At 45.7% G+C, this 22,250-nt stretch overlaps 1 protein-coding gene across 3 annotated transcripts in view; it reads right to left on the minus strand.

Annotated features, from left to right (window-relative positions):
• Positions 1 to 22,250, minus strand: part of adam23a (ADAM metallopeptidase domain 23a) — a 119,723-nt gene that overhangs the window by 29,684 nt on the left and 67,789 nt on the right. For all 3 annotated transcript variants that reach the window (XM_078403651.1, XM_078403648.1, XM_078403649.1), the window contains exons 11-21: positions 21,478 to 21,644; positions 19,253 to 19,337; positions 18,366 to 18,456; positions 17,147 to 17,198; positions 15,424 to 15,523; positions 10,383 to 10,454; positions 8,109 to 8,195; positions 6,869 to 6,949; positions 4,920 to 4,970; positions 4,766 to 4,829; positions 1,614 to 1,719 (exon numbers count right to left, since the gene is read on the minus strand). In XM_078403651.1, the coding sequence (XP_078259777.1) occupies positions 1,614 to 1,719; positions 4,766 to 4,829; positions 4,920 to 4,970; positions 6,869 to 6,949; positions 8,109 to 8,195; positions 10,383 to 10,454; positions 15,424 to 15,523; positions 17,147 to 17,198; positions 18,366 to 18,456; positions 19,253 to 19,337; positions 21,478 to 21,644 (956 nt within the window). The remainder of the gene's footprint in view (positions 1 to 1,613; positions 1,720 to 4,765; positions 4,830 to 4,919; positions 4,971 to 6,868; positions 6,950 to 8,108; positions 8,196 to 10,382; positions 10,455 to 15,423; positions 15,524 to 17,146; positions 17,199 to 18,365; positions 18,457 to 19,252; positions 19,338 to 21,477; positions 21,645 to 22,250) is intronic.

A 22,250-nucleotide genomic window follows, 5' to 3' on the forward strand; every position in this document is an offset into this window, starting at 1 on the left:
TTATTGTCATGTGTAGTGAGATACAATTTTTTTTAAACTTTGTTTTGCATGCTATCCAGGAAGATTGCACCACACATGAATACAACACGTAATGCAAAAGAGAAAGAGTGCAGAATATAACATTGTATCTGTATTTTTGACTAGTTATCATAATCTATGATCCTTCCCCCATTGGTCATCATTTCCTTTATAGCCAGTGGACCAGTTCAAATTGAAAGAAAACTCACTGATGCACCCACTGTGTTTGTAAAAACTACTCTTCCCACCAATCCAGACTGACATCTGCCAACCACGAGTGCAGGAGATGAAGTGGGTTTGGGGTGGGGGAGGGGTGGATCGCCGTACTGAGGCTGCCCTCCCGATTGTGCGGTTAATGAGAGAAATGACACATTATCTCTACTACCAGGGAGGGAAACCCATTGTTAAACAGGGTTTCCAGAGTGCATGTTTGATATGTCTTCAGCTATGTTTAGAGGAGCAGATGCTGCTCAATCTCAACTGGTCAGACAACATTTTTCTATGAGAAACAGTTAGCACTTTAAGGCGATGGTCCAACTCTGACAAAAAGTCATCAACCTGAAAGGTTCTCTCTGTGTCTCCCCGCTTAGGTGCTGCCTAACCTGCTGAGTGTTTCTGTTTTAGTTTCAGATTTTGAGACTCCCTTTGTTCTCTATGTCAATGGAAGGGTTTGGATCTAAAAATTGGTTGAGAATAGTACATGAGGGCTGCTTGCCAATGTGTATAGTCATTGGACCCTTAGTCAAGATGGCAGCTTGGATCACCAGGCTCATTGTCTGTGGTCCCAACCTCTGAGAGAACTGTACGACACACATTAGGAAATAGAAGCAGGAATACACCACCTATCCCTCAATCCTGCACCCCATTCAATCTAAACATGGATGACATGTCCCTGGCATCATCTCCTCTTTGTGCTAGTTCCCGATGGCTCTCAGGTCCCAAATCTTTCAAACATTTGTGAAAGCAGATGCAGGAAGTTGACTGCAAGGTCAAAGTCTACAGCCTCCAATGCAGTTCAAGTGTTTGTCTAGATGCTTCTTAAATGTTGTGGGTGTGCCTCCCTTCATCACCCACTCAGGCAGTGCATTCCAGTGTCCAACCACCCTTTTAGTGAAAAAAGTTCATTTTCGGATCCTATCCCACCCATTACCATAAACCTAAACTCCCTTGTTTTGAAACCTCATTTTATGAGAGTACTAGTCCATAATGAACCCTTCGAGACCTTGTTTAAATATGACCCTTCGTATTCCAGGCCCTTTAATCCCTGCTAGCATTACTTTGAAGGTATCTACTTGGTTATGGCTATGAAGGCTCAGAACCAATGAGCCTGCAGCATGGTTATTCTGCAACAATGCCTAACCTGAGATCGGATGAACTCCTAATCCCATACCCATTTCATTTTCAAGGCCTCCACAACTGCACACTACCCCTGGCAATGGTCACTTCTCAGCTTCAGATAACAAGCTATTTCCACGTGCTTGAATGCTGTTGATGTCCATTGCATGTGTGGACGGACACTTCTTTCACTAGCTCTAACTGAACTCACGGCAATCACGGGCCCAACAGTGTCAAGGGGGAAGGTTGTCATTACTTACTGTTTACTGCATTGCAGCCACTTATCGCCCTCCTTCCCACAGTTCCCTTTCTCAGTACCTTCCGTGTTGAGCTTCTCATAACAAAACTTGTCTGACCCCAGGGCCTCTGCAAAGGAGGAAAGTTGTAAAAACCCAACCTTAACCTTAAATATCACTGCCCAAATGGTGTGATGTGCCCAAGCTACTCAGAACGACTGAACATGGGAATGAAAAGTAGACCCTCGGGTCTCGAGCAACTTAATGGCATTTACAAGCCTCGGAGATCCCTTAATCTTGAGGGAACACAATTCTAGTCCTTGCAATGTAATCCCTTCAGGCCTAAAGTTATTTCAATGCAAATCCAAGGCATCCTCACTAAACTAAACACAGAACCTCCACTCCTTACATTCTATTAACTTTAGTTACTGTCAACATTACTAAATTAAATGATTAAATGCTTCCAATCTGTAACCCCTGATGATTACCTTGATGTATAGACCTTTGGTTGAGCTCCAAGTTCTGTCCACATGACCACGTCAGTTTCTCCTGTCTCCTCCACCTCAGTTTATTGGAGCTCACATCCATGCCTTTGTTATCTCCAGACTTGGTGATTCACTCCTCAGTGTCCCACTCAGCAGCCTCCATTGGGAGGGTTCTTCTGCAGCAACTACCTTACACGCACCCAGGATCACTCACTGTCCTTCCTTTGCCTACTCGCAAGCTCTACTGGTGCTACCTCCATTCCTTATATCCCCATCCCTGTTCCCAATTCACTCCAAGTTCTCGATGAATGGCGGCCATTTGGCGATTTGCTTTGGGCCTCACTCTGACAATGGAGGAGGCCCAGGGCAGAAAGGTCAGATTGGGAATGGGAGGGGGAGTTAAATTGCTAAGCAACTGGGAGATCAGGTAGGTTAAGGCGGACTGAGCAGAGGTGTTCAGCAAAATGATCGCCGAGCCTGCGTTTGGTCTCGCCGATGCACGGAAGTTGAAACCTGGATCAGCAGATACAGTAGATGAGGTTGGAGGAGGTGCAAGTGAACCTCTGCCTCACCTGAAAAGACTGTCAGGGTCCTTGGATGGAGTCGAGGGGAGAGATAAAGGGACAGATGCTGCATTTCCTGCGGTTGCAGCGGAAAGTACCTGGGAAGGTGGTGTTTTGGGTGGGAAGGGACGAGTTGACCAGGGCATTGCGGAGGGAACGGTCTCTGCAGAAAACAGAAAGGGTTGGAGATGGGACGATGCGGCCAGTAGTGGGATCCTGTTGGAGGTAGCGAAACTATTGGAGGATTATATGCTGCATGCGACGGCTGATGGGGTGAAAGGTGAGGACAAGGGAGACTGTTTGAAGGATGAGGGGGTACTTATTGAAACATATAAGATAATTAGGGGATTGGACACATTAGAGGCAGGAAACATGTTCCCAATGTTGGGGGAGTCCAGAACAAGGGGCCACAGTTTAAGAATAAGGGGTAGGCCATTTAGAACGGAGATGAGGAAGAACTTTTTCAGTCAGAGAGTGGTGAAGGTGTGGAATTCTCTGCCTCAGAAGGCAGTGGAGGCCAGTTCGTTGGATGCTTTCAAGAGAGAGCTGGATAGAGCTCTTAAGGATAGCGGAGTGAGGGGGTGTGGGGAGAAGGCAGGAACGGGGTACTGATTGAGAGTGATCAGCCATGATCGCATTGAATGGCGGTGCTGGCTCGAAGGGCTGAATGGCCTCCTCCTGCACCTATTGTCTATTGTCTATTAACTCTGTCCTTGTTGCGAATGGGGGTGTAGGAGGGCGCCCAGGATGAGGTTTTCTATTCTAGATCATTGGAGATGTCCTCATTCTTTACGAAACGGGGGTTCGCCTCTTCCATTATAGATGAGGTTGTCACTTGGGTCTCCACGATATCCTGCAGCTCCGCTCTTGCTCCCCCTCCCCCCCATCTAAATTGGTGGAACAGCAACTCATATTTCACTTGCGTAGCTTACACCCCAGCGGTATGAACATTGACCTCTCTAACTTCAAATAGCCCTTGCTTTCCCTCTCTCTCCATCCCCTCCCCCTTCCCAGTTCTCCCACCAGTCTTACTGTCTCTGACCCGTCCACTCCTGACATGTTCGAACAAGAGTCTTGACCCGAAATGTCACCCATTCTTTCTCTCCGGAGATGCTGCCTGTCCCGCTGAGTTACTCCAGCATTTTGTGTCTACCTTCGATTTAAACTAGCATCTGCAGTTCTTTCCTACACATTATAGTTCCTTAAGTCAACACATTGTCAAAGCACATTTTTCTGAGTTAAAGACACCATATAAATGCATACTCACTGTAGTTGTGTTAACTATATAACAGTCGGCCCCATATTCTGTTGAACTTAAGGCCCAACTGATCAATCATGGCAAAACAAAACCCTCTCACCCGACATATAGATAGATGTCTATTACACACCTCTCCTTTTAAGAAGTTGGGGATCCTGGGGAGATGACAATGACCTTACAACTGGGGTATCCAGCATGATGAGTGTATAGTCATAGTCAGAGAGATATTATAGCATGGAAACAGCCCATTCTGCCCACTGAGTCCACATTGACCATCAACCACACATTTACACTAATCTCATTTTATTCATCTCTCCACATTCCCGTCAACTCCCCGCAGGTTGTACTACTCACCTACAAACGAGAGGCAATTTACAGCAGCCAATTAACCTACCAACCCACATGTCTCTGGAATGTGGGAGAAAACTGGAGCCCTGAAGAAACCCACGCGGTCACACCTAATTTCTATGCTTTGCAAGTGAACTTTCTGACCAAATCAACATAATAATATAATTAAAAGCCCACAACACCCACATTAACCTTCAACTACATGCCTTCACTGCATCTTGAGGGGTTCCAGTCACTCATCTAGCAACTTCCAGCACTCTCAGCTTCCACTCCCCATTCCTTCCCTCCGCTCTCTATCCTCTCCCTGTGTTCTCTGCCACTAATGAGCAACTCTGCTCTGTGCTCTGGCCCTCAGTCCATAAAGCGAGGCTACGACTGTTGAGATGCTGTTCGATCTTATCCCCGTTCTGATTTTGCTCTCTCTACAGACACTGCCTGCTCCACTGAGAATGCCCGACATTTGGTCCGGGACTAGATAAAGGTGGATCCTGAGAATGGCAGCAACAGAGGTGGTCTCCTTACTTGGGCCCCAAATCAGTTTGCACTGGTCGTCTCTCGTTTTGCACTCCCCATTGAAGCAACGGCCCTGCAAGATAAGAAACATCCATGGTTCACTTGGGGTACTGAGGAGCAAAACTGGCAACAATGGTCTGGATGAAGAGCAGGGTTCACTCACCTGGTTCAAGTCACAGGCATATCCATCCTGCTTGTGGAAGTTAGGCGGGCACTGGAATAAATGCATAATTAGCACAATTAAAATTCACCCCGGGGGAAAGTTGGAAGGAAAATTATTCACTCTGCCATGCTGCTGGATGGAATAGAACAGGAGCAAGAGTGGGCCACTCCATTCAATGTAATTACAGCTGATTTATCTTAGATCTCCTCTCTGTGTCAGGTCCCTCAATTCTCACATCTTTTAATAATTGAACTCCCTCCACTTTAAACTCTCTGGGCTGGGGAATTCCAGGTGTTTGCAATACTTTGCCAGATGAAATTTTAACATAACTCAATTGTAGATGACCATCCCTTTATCTGGAAACTGTAAAACGTCTACAGATGCGCTGTAGAAAATCATTTTATCGGGGTGCATCACAGCATGGTTTGGGAACAGCTCCATCCAAGCCCCCAAGAAATTGTGGAGAAATGTGGGCGCAGCCCAGACCATCACACAAACTAACCTCTCTTCCATTGACTCAATTTCCACCTCATCCTGCCTCGGCAAGGCCACCAGCATAATCAAGGATGGTTGCACCCCAGCCACTCCCTGTTCTCTTCTCTCCCATCAGAGGTATAGAAATGTGAAAACGTCCAGATTCTTCCCAGCTGTTATCAGGCAACTGAGCCATCCTACCACACTAGAGAGCAGTCCGACCTACTATCTACCTCATTGGAGACCCTTGGACTATCTCTGATCCAACTTTACTGAACGTTATCTTGCACTAAACATTATTCATGTTATTCCCTTTTTCATGTATCTGAACTGTGGACGGCTCGATTGTAATCGTGCATTATCTTTCCGCTGAGCTTTTCAATGTACCTCAATGTACAACAAAAGCTTTTCAATGTACCTCAGTTCACGTGAAAATAAACGAAACACCTCTCATCTGCCTTATTCAATACTCTCCCACAACACTGGAAATGTCTCGGCATCCACCTGGTCACGCCCTGGTACGTGACGCAATGTGCAACTGGCTAAAATCAGGATAAATAAAATTCCACAGGGATGCAGAGGCACATCATTCCCAGCCGTGCTGGGCCATGGTTTGGCATTGTGCAAATGAACAGCCCAAGGTGGATACTCGAGCAGAGTAGGACACAGCAGGAGGACAGCTGGAATCTGCTGGCAACAGGGTCACATTTGTGAATTGGGTGGGTTACTTCAACAGGTTGTTTCTGCTGAAGAAATGGCTAATAAAAACAGTTCAACTCTTGAGAAATCCCTCTCTGTTTTCAGCAACCCTGCTCCCTCTTTATAGGCAGCATGGAGACAATGATACCAGGGGCTAAAGAGTTAAATCACGAGGGGTGGTTATTTGGAGCATGCTTGCATCTCCCTCAATGCTGAAAGGTGTAACTGAAATTATTTAGATGAATGACATTGGTAGGAGATAAACAAAATCACAAAGCCAGGTGGCCTAGCCTGCTGAGTTCCTCCAAAGCAATTTTTGCTTCAGGATTACAGCATCTGCAATCTTGTGTACCTCCAAATAAAATCACAAGTCACCCAGGGCCAGAGAGAGGTGCTCGTAGAGTCATAGAAAATGGATATGGTCGGCCGAAGTGCCTATTTCCATTCACCCCATTTAAATTAATCCCATTTTCCAGATATTGGCCTGTAGCCTACCATCACAGGACGATTCAAGTGCTCATCCATCAACATTTCTTAAATGTCTTGAGGAGAATCTATCTTCGCACCCCAGGCAGTAAATACTAAAAGTACAAGTGAAAACAAATTCCTCCTCAAGCCCTCAGTGAACCCCCACCCCTTAGCCCTTTACCTTAAATCTACGCCCCCCCCAGTTCATCACTGTGTGTGTAGACTATTGTGCGATCGGAATGGACCACTCCATCAGTCTAGTCCCTCACACCTCTGAGCTCTTGCTTTTCACTCAGGCAGACAAGTACCTGGCCTGTATCTCCGGTGCAGTACTCAGCGATATCGCAATCGTTCACAGCGTCACGACAGTCGTAGCCTCGCTTCAGGAACTGAGGGCCAGAGCACAGAACAGTTACTTACTGATCTTTGAAGAGAACCAAGATGAAACACGTCAAATAAACATGGCCTGGTCTCTGACACAGTGCGGTGTGTGGGAGATTACATGGCACATAAACACTGTCACAAATCCCATGACTCATTCTTTTGACTATACTTCAAAAGGTAGTGCTTTAGGGCGCTTTGTATAAATGCAAGTTTTAATGACTCTCGTCGCGGTCCATTTACTCTTGGTTTGCCCTGCGGAGCCACTCCTGGCGCTAAGCTTGTTGTGGGGTGATATCATCTGACCAGACGTGAGATTTTGCCTGCAGCAATAAACATATTTAGCATTTAACAATTCCAATACCCTGAGTCACCAACCGACCACAGTATGTGAGGACAAAGGACTATGTTTTGGACATGATGGTCTGCAGCACAGGGGTTCCGCAGGGAACAGTGCTAGCTCCTTTCCTGCTCACCCTGTACACTGTGGACTTCAGGCACAGCTCAGCAAACTGCTATCTACAGAGGTTCTCTGACGACTCTGCCATTGTCGGCCTCATCACAGACGACGATGACAGGGCGTACACAGAACTGACCTGTGACTTTGTGGACTGGTGCCAGCAGAATCGCCTCCGGATCAACGCGGGGAAAACCAGGGAGATGGTGATGGATTTCCGCAGGCGCAGCCACGCCCCCCCGACACCGTTGAATATCCAGGGAATGGACATCGGGAGAGTGGACTCTTATAAGTACCTGGGTGTTTACCTTAACAATAAACTTGACTGGACTCGATCCTGGGTTCGATCCTGATGCTGGGTAGTGTGTATGGAGACTACATCCCAAAAATGTCTGGATCAATGGGTTAACTGGTCACTGTACATTGCCTTGCCAGTAATATGTAGGTGAGTGGAAGAATCTTGCAGTTGGAGGGGGGAGGGGGGGGTGGTGAGGGGGTGTTTATGGGAAGATTGAAAAATGGGATTAATGTAAAGGGGTGGTGGTTGATGATCAGCACCGACTCCCTTCCTCTCCCACATTCACAGATAAACACACACACCCACACATCTTGCTTGCAATAACAGGAGTTAGACATTCCCCCTTAGGGCGCCCTCCTGTGGGCACATGCAGAGCTTCATTGAGATTGCATGGTACTGGGCAATCAGTTACCTGGCAAGTGTGATTGCAGCAGGGTCCATCGCTGCAGTGCGCACCATTGGCAAGGGAGCATTTCTTACAACAGGTCCCAAAGCATTCCTGTAACAGAAATAAGAAACTTTGACAATTTTGAAAATCAAGATGGAAATTCCACAGTAACTATGCTACAACTACATGACAAACCCACTCCACACCAGTGCCTGTTCCTATCCTACTGGAATATTCAACCCCCTTCTCGCTCACTTCATTACCTAGATTCCTTTCATGCATTCTAACCACATGAAGGAGATTTAGATTTTTTAGTTTAGTTTAGAGATACAGCGCGGAAACATGCCCTTCGGCCCACCAGGTCTGTGCCGACCAGCGAACCCGGCACATTAACACCATCCTAATCCCACTAGGGACAATTTTTACATTTACCAAGCCAATTAACTTACAAACCTGTACGTTTTTGGAGTGTGGAAGGAAACTGAAGATCTCGTAGAAAACCCACGCACGTTACGGGAAGAAAGTAAAAACTCCATACAGCCAGTACCTGTGGTCTGGATCGATCCAGGGTCTCCAGGGCTGCTTTTGCTGTAATGCAGCAACTCTACCGCTGCATTCCCAACCAGATTAAAGGCTGGAGATGGAATGTAAATCTCCACGGGGCGTGGGATCACTTGCAAGTGGTTTAGTGTTCAACATGAATGCAGCCCTGCTCCGTGGCTTTCCAGGCGGGTAACCCATTTCCAGATTCCCAGATGGGTAACCCATTTCTAGGCCACAAGATTGGGCAGGGGAGGCTTTGCCTGGTCCGGTTACCTCGGAGTGAAAGATGTTGAAGATGTTGACAGCCAAGTGGGAATGAGAGTTTGCACTTGCCAGAGTTAAATTCTATCCGCCATGCCTTGTCACACTTTCCCAGTTGATCAACATCCTATTTTAATGTTAGACAACCTTCTTCACTGACCACCAATGCTAATGTCTGACTTACTGAGCATGCCATCTCCATATGCCAGCCCATCAGTGCCACCCAGAGGGACAATAGCTCACTTCCCGACATTGACTGCAGCAGAAAGCCACGGGGACTAAATTCAATGGCCTTGACCGTCGCGAGACCCATCAGATTCTCAAGCTGTCTCCTTAGGGAGGAGAATAGCCTAAACGTTAGTTCGCTCACCTGGTCACCCATCCATTGAATGGAATAACTCTTGATCTGGGTTCTGACTGGGAACTAGATCACAATTACTTGGGCATTTCAGAAGAGGAATAGGTTTCTCATTTGGCTTGTGAAAACGCTTGAACAATAAAATGCTATCAAATAAGACAACACTGTATGTGGGGAGGGTAGCACATGCAGCAACTCTTCACCTGGCCAAAGTAATGGAACCAAGGGAATGCTGGAGTATGCTGGAGTAACTCATTTGGTTTCCCGGCAGAAGTAACTCAGCAGGACAGGCAGCATCTCTGGAGAGGAATGGGTGATGTTTCGGATCGAGATCCTTCTTCAGACTGATGTCAGGGGAGTGGGCGGGACAGAGATAGAGTGTAGTTGGAGACAGTAAGACTGGTGGGAGAACTGGGAAGGGGAGGGAATGGAGAGAGAGAGGGAAAGCAAGTGCTATTTGAAGTTAGAGAAGTCAATGTTCATACCACTGGGGTGTAAGCTACCCAAGTACATCGACATTTCGTTTGGGTAGCTTACACCCCAGCGGTATGATCATTGACTTCTCTAAAGGACCAGCACCTCATATTTCGCTTGGCTAGGTTACACCCCAGCGGTATGAAAATTGACTTCTCTAACTTCAAATAGCCCTTGCTTACCCTCTCTCTCCATCTCCTCCCCCTTCCCAGTTCTCCCACCAGTCTTACTGCCTCCGACTACATTCTATCTCTGTCCCGCCCACTCCCCTGACATCAGTCTGAAGAAGGGTCTCAACCCAAAACGTCACCCATTCCTTCTCTCCAGAGAGGCTGCCTGTCCCGCTGAGTTACTCCAGCATTTTGTGTCTACCTTCGATTTAAACCAGCATCTGCAGTTCTTTCCTACACAAGGTAATGGAACCACTAGCTTGTTGTGCCAGCAAGCAGGAGCAGGGATTCACCAATTCTATGAAGTGCACGTATCGTTTATATCCATTGCCAGCCGGGAAACCGAGTATAACATGGTTGCTAACAATGCCAATCCTGCCATTGACCTGACCATCTGCACACACTCCATCCAAAAAGGACGTTGAGTAGTTGAAGCACAAAGCAAACCTTGAGAATCAGGAGCAAATAGAGGGACACACACTCGTAGCTTACCATTCGCAGCCCACAATCGCATTCCTCCCCGGACTCCACGTATCCATTTCCACACTCCGTGGCTTCAAACAACTACAAAACAACGGAGGGAGAGCAAGGGAAGAAATGTTACACAATCATCACTCAGGATAGCAGTAACAAAAAAACCTGACATGACTGATAAAATATTAAAATATGCCTCTTCTTCAGCCTGCTGATGCCAAATTCTAATGAAGCCCTGGGGTTCACAAGGCTTTGTGTGGCTGATGAAATAAATTAGGACATCAAACGCTTGAGCAGACAACAGAGAATTGATTACAATCAGCTCAGGTTGGGTATGAACAAAGGGAAGTGGTTGTGAGGGGTTTTCAGGACCCATGTGAAACTGGAACCAAATCAGAGAGCTTCCTTTAGGTCCAATGAATTATATCAAATCTGTTCATGCAAGTGACCCAAGTTGGTCACAGGTCACAGATACATCACTGGAAATCATGGTATGGCCTCCAGATATCCATGACACACCTTTGGAAATCACTGGAATTTCCGGGCTTCTCCGAAGCAGGAAAATTGGGGTGACACAGTGGTGCAGCTAGTAGACCTGCTGCCTCACAGCTTAGAGACCCAGGTTCAATCCTAACCTTTGGTTCTGTCTATGTGGAGTTTGCACGTGCAATTACATGGGTTTTCCCCAGTTACTCCAATTTGCTTCCACACCCCAAACATGTGTAGATGGGTAAGTTAATTAGCTGCAATAAATTGCCCTGGTACATAGGTATGTGGTAGACCTGGGGGAAATGAAGAATGTGGGGAGAATAAACCAGGATTAGCATAAATGAGAGGCACAAACTTGATGGGCCGAAGAACCTTTTCTCTGCTGTATCTCTCTATGACTCTGCAATGTACATACTAAGTCCCAAAGTTCAATTACCGATTAGTTTGTTTTCCTCAGTAATTCAATGACTTCTCACATTTTCCCTCTGAGTACATTTGGTATGGAAGGCATTCGATACGCTTGACTTCATCGATCAAGGTATTGAGCTGCAGGAGTTGGGATGTCATGTTACAGCTGTACAAGACTTTAGTAGGGTCACATTTGAGTACTGCGTGCAGTTCATGTTGCCCTGCTCCAAGAAAGATGTTGTTAAATTGGAAAGGATGCAAATAAGATTTATGAGGATATTACTGGGTTTGAAGGGTGTGTGTTATAATGAGAGACTGGATTTTTTTTCCCCCACAGAGTGCAGGAGGCTGAGGAGTGATGATGGAAGTATATAAAATCATGAGGGGCATAGATAGGTAAGCTAAACAGCCAGTCTTTTCCTCAGGGAAGGAGCATTTGAAACCATAGAACATAGGTTATGGTGTGAGGGGTTAGAGTTAAAAGGGGCATGAGGGACAAGGTTTCCTCAGAGGGTGGTGCACCTATAAAAAGATGTGCCAGAGGAAGTGATAGGGGCAGGTACATTTACAGCATTTAAAATATATTTCTTCTAGTTTGTGGGGTTAGGAAGTTTGGAGGTAAATGGGGTGGCACAGTGGCGCAAAGGCAGAGTTGCTGCCTTAAAATACCAGAGACTGAGGTCCAATCCTGACTACGGGTGCAGTCTGTGCCGAGCTAGTAGGTTCTCCCTGTGACCGCGTGGGTTTCCTCTGGTTTCCCCCCACATTCCCGGTAGAGTTGCTGCTTTACAGCGAATGCAGCGCCGGAGACTCAGGTTCGATCCTGACTACGGGTGCTGTACTGTAAGGAGTTTGTACGTTCTCCCCGTGACCTGCGTGGGTTTTCTCCGAGATCTTCGGTTTCCTCCCACACTCCAAAGACGTACAGGTATGTAGGTTAATTGACTGGGTAAATGTAAAAATTGTCCCTAGTGTGAGTAGGATAGTGTTAGTGTGCGGGGATCACTGGGCGGTGCGGACTTGGTGGGCCGAAAAGGCCTGTTTCCGCGCTGTATCTGAAATATGAATAATATGAATTCCAAAGGTGTGCAGGTTTGTAGGTTAATTGGCTTCTGTAAATTGCCCCTAGTGTGTAGGATGCAAAAAAATGGGATAACATGGAACTAGTATGCGGTTGATCAATGGTCAGCATGGATTCGGTGGGCCACACTACCCGATTCTCTAAATTAAAACTAAACTAAAAGCAAGTTTGACAAGCTCGGTTTAGCAACTTGGTTGGCATGCATGGGCTGGGCAGAAGGACCTATTCCCTGTGTAGCTCTATTTTTCCCACATTCCCACTAACCCCCAAGAATATTGCACTCACATACCCACCAGATGTAATTTACAAAGGACAATTAACCCACTAACCCGCTTGTCTTTACTATTTGTCAAAGGAAACCCAAACGGTCAGAGGGAGTACCTGCAAACTCCATACATCATCGCTGGAGGATGGGATTGAGCCTAAGACACTGGAGCCGTGAGTCAGAGGATCTATTAGCTGCGCCACTGTGATGTCGAACGTATGCCAATATATATTGCTGACCTAGGCTGTTTGTACATTTGAAAGTATATTGCTGAAGTTTTTGCTGACACTGACAAAATGTTGGAAAGCACAAATTGAAGGAGACATTTGAACTACTCAAAATATAAAGTTGCAAGGACAACATTTATTTGAACAAATTGCTGTGGAAGAAAATAAAATTATTTCAGAATCTCATTTTCTACTCTTTGGTGCAATATTGGTGCAATATTGTATTACGCTGCCAGTTCTTTTTCAAAGCTTTTGCTGCATAATAATAACCTAAAGCTTGGCTCAAAGCAGCAGTTGTAGCAAGGGCAGAAAAATGTTCAGAAGGTGTTTTTAGTCAGTAGTGTGGGAACAGCATTTAAATCTGATCTATCTGGCCAATGTACAGCAGAGAATTTGAACCAAAGCAAGTTGCATCTTTATATGTTACCAGATTTTTTTCAGCAAGAAAATATTCATCTTAATTTAGCAGCTTTGAATTTGAAATTATGTTCTATAAAAGTACAAAAATAGATTTATAATAAAACAAAAATCATACTCAAACAATGCAACATTTGCAGCAGATACACTAACATAAAGAGTCTGCCGACACTTCACTGCCACATTATTTCATCCTATCAAAGAAATTCCTTTTATTCCACCCATCACCCTGGACCAAGTCGTTTCTCTCTTTCTTATTCTGATGAAATGGTCCTGGACCTGAAACATTAACAGATTTTCTCTCTATAATTGCTGCCAGATCTGCTGATTATTTTTAGCATCTGCAGTTTTTTTCTCCCATTTTTTTGAAAATAGTTTGCTTGTTGAATATTGTTCTTTAAGAAACTGGTCATATCACGTCTGAAGAAGGGTTTCGACCCGAAATGTCACCCATTCCTTCTCTCCGGGGATGCTGCCAGTCCCGCTGAGTTACTCAGCATTTTGCATCTACCTTCTATTTAAACAAACACCTGCAGTTCTTTCCTACACATTTTCTCCGCTCCACTGAGAAATCTCCTCAAGGTATGTCTACTTTGAAGAAGTTCTCCTTCTCACTCCGACGAGAGTTCAGCAACATCCTCTCTCACTGCTCCCCCTCTGTGATTCCTCCTTCCCTCTGTCTGAAGAAGGGTCTCAGCCCGAAACGTCACCCATTCCTTCTCTCCAGAGATGCTGCCTGTCCCACTGAGTGACTCCAGCATTTTGTGTCTACCTGGTCATATCACAGACTGATCATAAGATATTTAATATACATGCATTTAAAAAGAGTTTAACCCCTCCCGTGGGTTCTCCGTGTGCTCCGGTTTCCTCTTACATTCAAAAGACATGTGGGTCGGTGGGTTAATTGATGATTATAAGATTGTCCCGAGTATGTGGGTGGGTGGTAGAATCTGGGAAGGAATTTATGGGATTGTGGGGAGCATTTTTTTTTAAATGGTGTTAATGTAGGATTAATGTAGTTGACAGGACAAATAAGTGTGAGAGTGAGATTGCTTTGCGAGCTGCCATTGACTTAATGACCTGAAAGCCTCCTTCTATGGAGACTACTGTATCCAGGTCTGGAGAATGTTTTACCTCGGGACCATTTCCACTCGTGTAGATCTGAATAGTGTGGCTGAATGCTTCATTCTCTCTGTCACTCACTCTGATGGTAAAAACCCACCGCGCTCCCCTCACAATCATTCCGAAAGAAGAACAGGTCCCAAGACAGAAACAAAATGTGAGAATCTAAAGAAGCAGTGACCATTCCACAATGTATTAATCAGGAAAGTTTATGATGAAGATAGATTAAGGAGAATGATTTGTCAAGCAATGCACTCTGCCCAGTTTAGGGACTGTAGGAACAAATCCCATGTTCAGAAAAGAAGAAAAAACTACAGTTGCTGGAAATCTGAAATATTAAAGGTGAAAATTCTCAGAGGTAAACCAGCATATGCGGCGAGAAAAACAGTGAGAAAACAAATGTGTTGTAAGTTGCTAAGTGGCTGGGCTTAGGGCAAGGTGAGGGGAAACCAAGAAAATGTTTGTGATAGAGCAGAGACCAGGGTTATCTAGGTGACACGGTTGTTTTTGGTGCTCTTTAGTGAACAGTTAAATGAGGGCAGATAAAGAGAGATTAACGAACAGTACAATGTAACAAACAGCAGTGGCTGCAAATCTGAAATATTGGAAATGTACATCAGGTCGAACGACACGTCTCCACAGATGCTGAGTGACTGGCTGTGAATTTCCAACTTATTCTATTTCTGTTCTCCTCCTCAAGTTTAGACATTAGAGATACAGCACGAAAAACAGGCCCATTGGCCCACTGAGTCCATGCTGCCCAGCGATCACACTGTACATTAACACTATCCTACTCACTGGGCACAATTTAACCAAGCCAAATCACCTACACACCTGTAAGACTTGAGTGGGGGAGGAAACTGGAGCACCTGGAGAAAACTGGTGCGGTCACAGTCAGCACCTGTAGTCAGGATAGAACCAGGTCTCTGGTGCTGTAAGGCAGCAGCTCTATCGCTGCGCCACCTTGCCACCCTTGCCCACCTTTGTGTCGAGAATTGGCAAAGTAGAGGGACTGGATTAAACTGAATCATTGGAGTCAGGGAATCATACCTTTGTTGGTCTATTGAAGAGACATACTCCCCCTCCTCTCCGTAGAAACTCTTTGTATTCCAATATACTGCACTTGGAAAACTTGCGGGGATGGTAAAACCTGCAGACGGAGCAAAGTGACAACAGGTAAGTACCTGAAGAAGCTGCATTGACTCCAATCTTGCCCCATCATGGAAAGCTCATTAATCCATCCAAGTTACAATCCCAAATCAACAACGCAAAACACAAGCCAAACAACAGGGCGAAAGGTTTCTGCGGACAGATGTGTTATCTGATCAACTGGGAGAGAAGTCTTTGCGGTACTGAATGGCCCTCTGCTGTTCCGGACTCGTGTGTCTATTGGTAACCCAGTTGAGCTAAAAAAAAAAAAGTCAAACAGACTCAGTCCAGCCACCATGGGAAGCCCTGCTTTAAGAAAGGGTGCAAAACAAATTAACAAAGATGTTATCAGGGCCAGAGGGTCTGAGCTACACGAGGAGGCTGCATAGGTTGGATCTTTCTTCCCTGGAGCGTAGAAGGCTGAGTGACGACGTTATAGAGGTATATAAAATCATGAGGGGAATTAATAAGCCAAAGAGCCACAGTTTTCTCCAGGGATTCTAAAACTGGAGGTGAAAGAATTAAAAGGGATCTGAGTAGCAACTTTTTCCTCACAGAGCGTGGTGGGTATATGGAGTGAGGTGCAGAGGAAGTGGTGGAGCTGGGTACAATTACAACATTTAAACGACACATCGAGAGGTACATGGAAAGGGAAGGTTTGGAGGGATATGGACAGGTGCAGGCAAATGGCACTAGCTCTTAGGCAAATTGGTCAGCATGGACAGGTTGGGCCAAAGGGCCTGTTTCTGTGCTATATAACTCTATAACTCTAAATTGTTCTTCAAATGGAACCATTCAAAAATTTGTCCTAAGTCATAAACCTAACACTTGGCTCCAAGCAATGCAAACAAAGTAACAGCTCAAAGTGTTTCAAAGGGCACAAGTTTATCGCTAGCCAACTGGACCAGACACATTTCACCATATCCCTCTGTGCTTGGGATGGATAGGAAAGCTGAATGGTCCATCCCACAGACTCCTCATTAAACTGGAGATGAACAGGATTCCACTCCCTTAACCTCTAGTTAGAGTGAGACCATGGAGCTGCAATCTCCTGGCATTCATGGTGCCCTTTTCCTGCTACAAACCACATCTCAATGCACCGCGATGTGGCACTGACTGGTTACAACCACGGACAGGTCGCAAAATGAAAGTCACACAGCTGCACAGAATGCAACAGGGTGGCAGGCTGTCATGTTGGAACAAGTCTACCACGCCCTGCGTCACTCTGGAGGAACCTGATGGTATCTGAGGGTCGGAATCCACGATGAAACAGATCTTCCACAGGCCAGGTCACTCTGCAGACCACCAGCGCCTGGTACTTCTGAAACCCCGATCACCTCTAAGCTCTGCAGCCTTTCCTTCTCTCCCAATCTCCCTCCTTTCTCTGTCCTCAATCTCCATTCCTCTCTGCCCATCCTATTTCCCCCCATCTCCAAACCGGCTGATGGACATATCATGTCCAAGGACTCTTAGAGAAGGGGGGGGCGTCACCTCCCAACAAATCGTGTCTCATGCTCACACCCAAACTGTCTGCATCACCCGTTCCCCTTCCCCACATAGTCGGGAGGTTTGAAGCGTTTTTGTTCCAAAGCTGCCCAGTGGTAACGGTTCAAGATGACCCTACCCCGTGTCTTCCATGATGCATCCTGCCCATGAGCCTGGACACTCGCATTCCTCTAGAAAAGAATAACACACAGAGTAGTCAGTGGGCCGGCTCTGCATTCCCTCTCCTTCACCGTATTCCCACCGGAATAGACCCGACAATCCACCCGTTGATACGACGGCGATTCAATATTAAGGAAAACCCCTCCTCCTACCCAAGTCCCAAACTAGGGAAATACACCCCCCCCCCCCCCCCCCTCCCCTCCCCCAAAGACTCAATCTCAGTGGGGAGGGGGGTTTTCTGCCACAGAGATAAACAGTTGCAGGCATGACGTAGCATTTAAATTCGGGTCAGATGGGAATTAGGGCAGCTCTTGGGACAGTAGTCTCACTGTCAGTTCAGGCCAAGGGTTTTCTTCCCACATTCCAGCAAGGTGTGGGTTGGAGGATTAACTGGCCACTGTAGATTACCACTAGTGTGTAGGTGAGAGGTGGAATCTGGGTGGAATCGATGGGAATGTGGAGAGAATAGGTTACAGGGAAAAATCGGTTAGAGAATGATTAAAGATGGAACAGCACAGGAACAGGCCCTTCAGCCCACAATGTCTGTGCTGACCATGGTACCAATTTAAAATGCATATATGTACGATCATGGTCCATTCCCTGGGATTGTACTGTAAACTGGGCATAGACTGAATGGACCAAATGGCCACCCCTTATGCTTTAAGGAAATGTGGAAATGGATTTAATGGAAGGGACAAACAGGATTGAGACGGGTAAAACTCTTCCCTCTGGAGGGAGGCGAGTTCAAGTGGGCATTTCCTTAAAATTACACAATTAGGAGGCACTTTGTCACACTGAGGCCTGTGGATATCCAAGATTCTTTTCTTCCCATGGATGTGAAGGAATTGAAAGTCTCAACATTTTGAGTGACTGGTTTTTGTTGGGCAAGGAGGGATATGGATCATGTGCAGACAGATGAGATTAGTTCATCTTGGCATCATGTTTTTGACGTTAGATTACTATACATGTATAGTTGATGATTGGTGTGTATTTAGTGGGCCAAAGAGCCTGTTTCTGTGTTGTATGACAAGATGTGCTGGTATGAACATTGGATACGTTGCTCTAGCCAAGCCTACGGACTTTCCTTAGGAATCAAAACAGGTTCCCCCCCTTTTTGAAGCTCAGCAAAACAGTTTCACTTCATGAATACATGCATGAACAACAGTAAAGGCACTTACTTTTTCTCTTGGATTCAGACTCCCACTGAATGCCCAAATTCTGTGCGAGACTTTGCCCCAATACAACAGTTGTTGACCACACCTGTCCATACTGGATTAGAAAGATTAGACAGTTGTAATTAGTTACACTGAGGGACTCTAGACTCTGCTCGCTGTGAGTAGTATAATAGGCTTTCAATGACTGGTACCAATTGTAAATAAAACAGGTTAAATTTGAACAAACTGTTCACAACCTCAAGGGAGACCAATAAAAAGAAAATCCCAACCAAAAAAAACTGCAGATGCAGAATACACAAAATAAAAAGAGTAAAGGAAACACAACACATTGTGGAGATAGTTAAGATTTTCCCCTTCCACAGATGCCCTCTGACCTCTGAGTACTTCCGGCAGTGAATCTCACTCAGCCACAAAAAACAGTAACGTGCCGGTGAGGTGAATCTTTCTCATATTAAAATGCTTATTTGAAATACGTACACAATAAATTATACATAAAATATGTAACTCAGGTTATAAATGTGAAAAACAGGAATTGAAGTGTAAATGCAAAATTTAAGATTAAAATTCTGGAATAAGATAAGTTGCAACAATATAGGATTGATGTAAATGGGTGGTTGATGGTTGAGACGGTCTTTGTGGGCTAATGGCCTGTTTCCATGCTGTATCTCTCTGTTACTCTACATCTTGCTTCATATTACCCAAAGTCAGTAGGTAAGCTTCAAAGGAAGTGGGAGAGAGTGTTAGGAGAACAGGTTAGAAAATGGAGGTAGCGTCATAACTAGCTTGAGAATGCCACCCCTTTAACAGACATAAAGCAAGCAGTGAATATGCACCAAAGCATCAGTTCCAATCTATCGACAATGATAAATAAGCAATACGGAGGGCCTCACCTCATTCACTCCTACTCCTCGAGTCAGCGAGCAAACCCCTCCAAAGAATGCCATACTGCTCATGGCACTTTTAAATGTAGTGCCCCTGTCAAAATCCAGCATTGGAAACAAAGGCAAAAGTTAAAGGCAGAGGTGGTGGGGGAGAAATGTACTCCACAGGAATGATCTCACATCACCCAATGTAAAATCCCACCGGGTGGAGCCACAAAGGCAGCGTCGCATACAATCTGTCTTTTTCGTCTTTTAAAATTATTTTTAGAGTGTTTTAAAAGTATGTGTTAATGTTTTACGAGGAGGGTGGGAGGGGGTCGGGGGAAACATTTTTTCAATCTCTTACCTCGCCAGAGATACGATTGTTTTCCGGATCGTATCTCCGGTCGCTCTGCGGCCTAACATCATGGAGCTGGAGGCCTTGCTCAAGACTGACTTTGAGCCCCACCACGGGGCCATGGACTCACCATCAGAGCGTGCGATCCCTTGCCTGGGATTGACGCTCCAACCGCGGCCTGTGGACTTCACCATCAAGAAGCTTGCAGTCTCGGGTAGAGACTGATGTCAGGAAGCTCCAAATCGCTGAAGGTTTTCCACCAGCCCCGACTCAGGTCCAATCACGGCGCGGGGGAGCTGAGATTCCTCCTCCGATGCAGGAGCTTGATCGCCCCGATATGGAGGGCCTGACAGCCAGCTACAGGAGTAAGATCGTCCCGTCAACAGAAGGCTTGAGGCCCCCGACCCCGGGAGAACAAAGAAGGGAGGAGATTGAAAAAATTTTCACCTTCCATCACAGCGAGGAATGCAGAGGAGACACTGTGGTGGATGTTCGTGTTAAAATGTATTTTGTGTGTTCTGTTGCTTTTTACCGGGATGATTGCATGGCAAATAAAATTCCTCGTATGTTGCAAAACATACTTGGCTAATAAAGTACGATTATGATAATGATTATTATACACCAAGCTTCGGTGTACACATTCATAAGCAGCTCCTTTGATACACATTTATCTACACTTCTCGTAAACACGTCCCTTCCGTTCATCCCAAGCACCCCATGTGGTCACTGCATCTGTATCCTCACTGCTCTCCAATGGACTGTCCCTCCTGCTAAGGATCTAGTTTTTATCCAGTCCATCTTACAAAGTCTGCCTGACTGGTGCCTAACCTAGGAGAACTACCCCACAGTTTCATCAAGCCCCAGGCTGAGATAACAAATAGACATCTAATCATTCTGGTCTCGGAGCAGGATGTTTGATGGTGCAAGAGAATGGTTACTGTGGTGCTCAAGTTCCCATTGACCTGGATAATTAGGGACAATTTATAATTTTACCGAAACCAATTAACCTATAAACTTGTAAGTCTTTGGAGTGTGGGAGGAAAGCGGAGGAAAACCCACGCGGTCACAGGGAGAACGTAGAAACTCAGTGCAGATAGCACCCATAGTCAGGATCGAACCCGGGTCTCTGGCACTCAAAGGCAGCAACTCTACCGCTACACCACCCAGATAATCCAGGAAATTGTAGATTGGTGAGCCTCACATCAGTGTTAGGGAAGCTAATGTTGAAGATGCCTTGGGATAGGGTTGGCGACGAAGGTGATCAATGGATGTTGTCTCCATGGTTTTCAGTAAGGCATTTGATAAAGTCCCTCATGCTAAACTGACCCAGAAGATTATGCGGAAAGGGATCCACCCTTTGCTGTTTGGATTTAGAACTGGCTTACTCATTGAAAACAGAGGGTTTTGGTGGAAGGTCTGTGACCCAAGGAGTTCTGCAGGAATCTGTGCTGGAATCTCTTTGTTTGTGATAAATATAAATGACATGGACGTAAATGTTGATGGGTTGGTTAGTAAATTTGCAGACAAAAAACAAAATTGGAGTTGGAACAGTGAGGAAGGCTGCCAAGTATACAGAGGGATATAGACCAGCTACAGAAATTGATACATTAATGGCAGATGGTCTTTAACCATAGCAAGCGTGAGATGTTGCAATAAGGACCCAATGGGCATCCTTATCACCAAAATTGTAGGTATATGGGACAAGCTGCCAGAGCAAGTAATATTGACAGGTACAGTAAAAGACACATGGACAGATACATGGATAGGAATGGTTTGGAGGGACATAGACCAAACACAGGCAAATGGGAAGGCTTAGATGGGCATTGTGGTAGCTTGGACAACTGGGCCGAAGGGCCTGTTTCCATGCTGTACAACTACATGAGGAAGAACCACTCACGAGAGGAGTTGGACTGAGTCAGCCTGCTCCCTCACAAACTGCTTCCTGTACTTGGAGAAACTGTGCAGGGTCTTCATCTGGTCCTGGCTCACGTCAATCCGATCCTTGTCCGACCATGTTTCCACGGCAACCAGGACCACCCTGGTGTTCAGCTGGTCCTTGAAGATCTACAAGATAGAAGGATAGGAGCAGTACAGGAGTGGAACACTGGGTAAACAGACAGTTAGCCAATCAGATCAGTGGAAACACAGGGGTAAAGAAGGAGACACACACATGGGGGAGGAAACGCTATTAGACAGTCAATTTATACATTCACAGATTCATAGAGCTAGACAGTATGGAAACAGGCCCTTTGCCCCAACTCATTCATGCTGACCAAGATGCCTATCTAAGCTAATCCCATTTCACTGTTTGGCCCATCTCTCTTTATATCTTCCCTCTCCATGTAGCCGCCTCTATCACCTCTTTTGGCAGCTTTCTCCATAAATCTATCATCCTCGGTGTGAAAAACGTGTCCCACATGTCCCCTTTATATCTTTCCCCTCTCACCTGAAACCTGTGCCTTCTTTATTCCCCAATGAGCAAGTGGCATTCCCATAGAGCTGCTGCCTCATAGTGCTGGAGACTGGGTTTGCTCCTAAGCTGTAGCATTGTCTATGTGGAGCTTATTAACCAATCCTGGGAAAAAGATGGCGAAAATCCATATTATTCTATGAGGTCACCCACTTCGCCTCCAATGCTCTAGGAAAAGAAGTCCCAACATGTCCAATTTA

Source organism: Rhinoraja longicauda, chromosome 8 (genome assembly GCF_053455715.1).
Source record: "Rhinoraja longicauda isolate Sanriku21f chromosome 8, sRhiLon1.1, whole genome shotgun sequence".
NCBI lineage: Eukaryota > Metazoa > Chordata > Chondrichthyes > Rajiformes > Arhynchobatidae > Rhinoraja > Rhinoraja longicauda.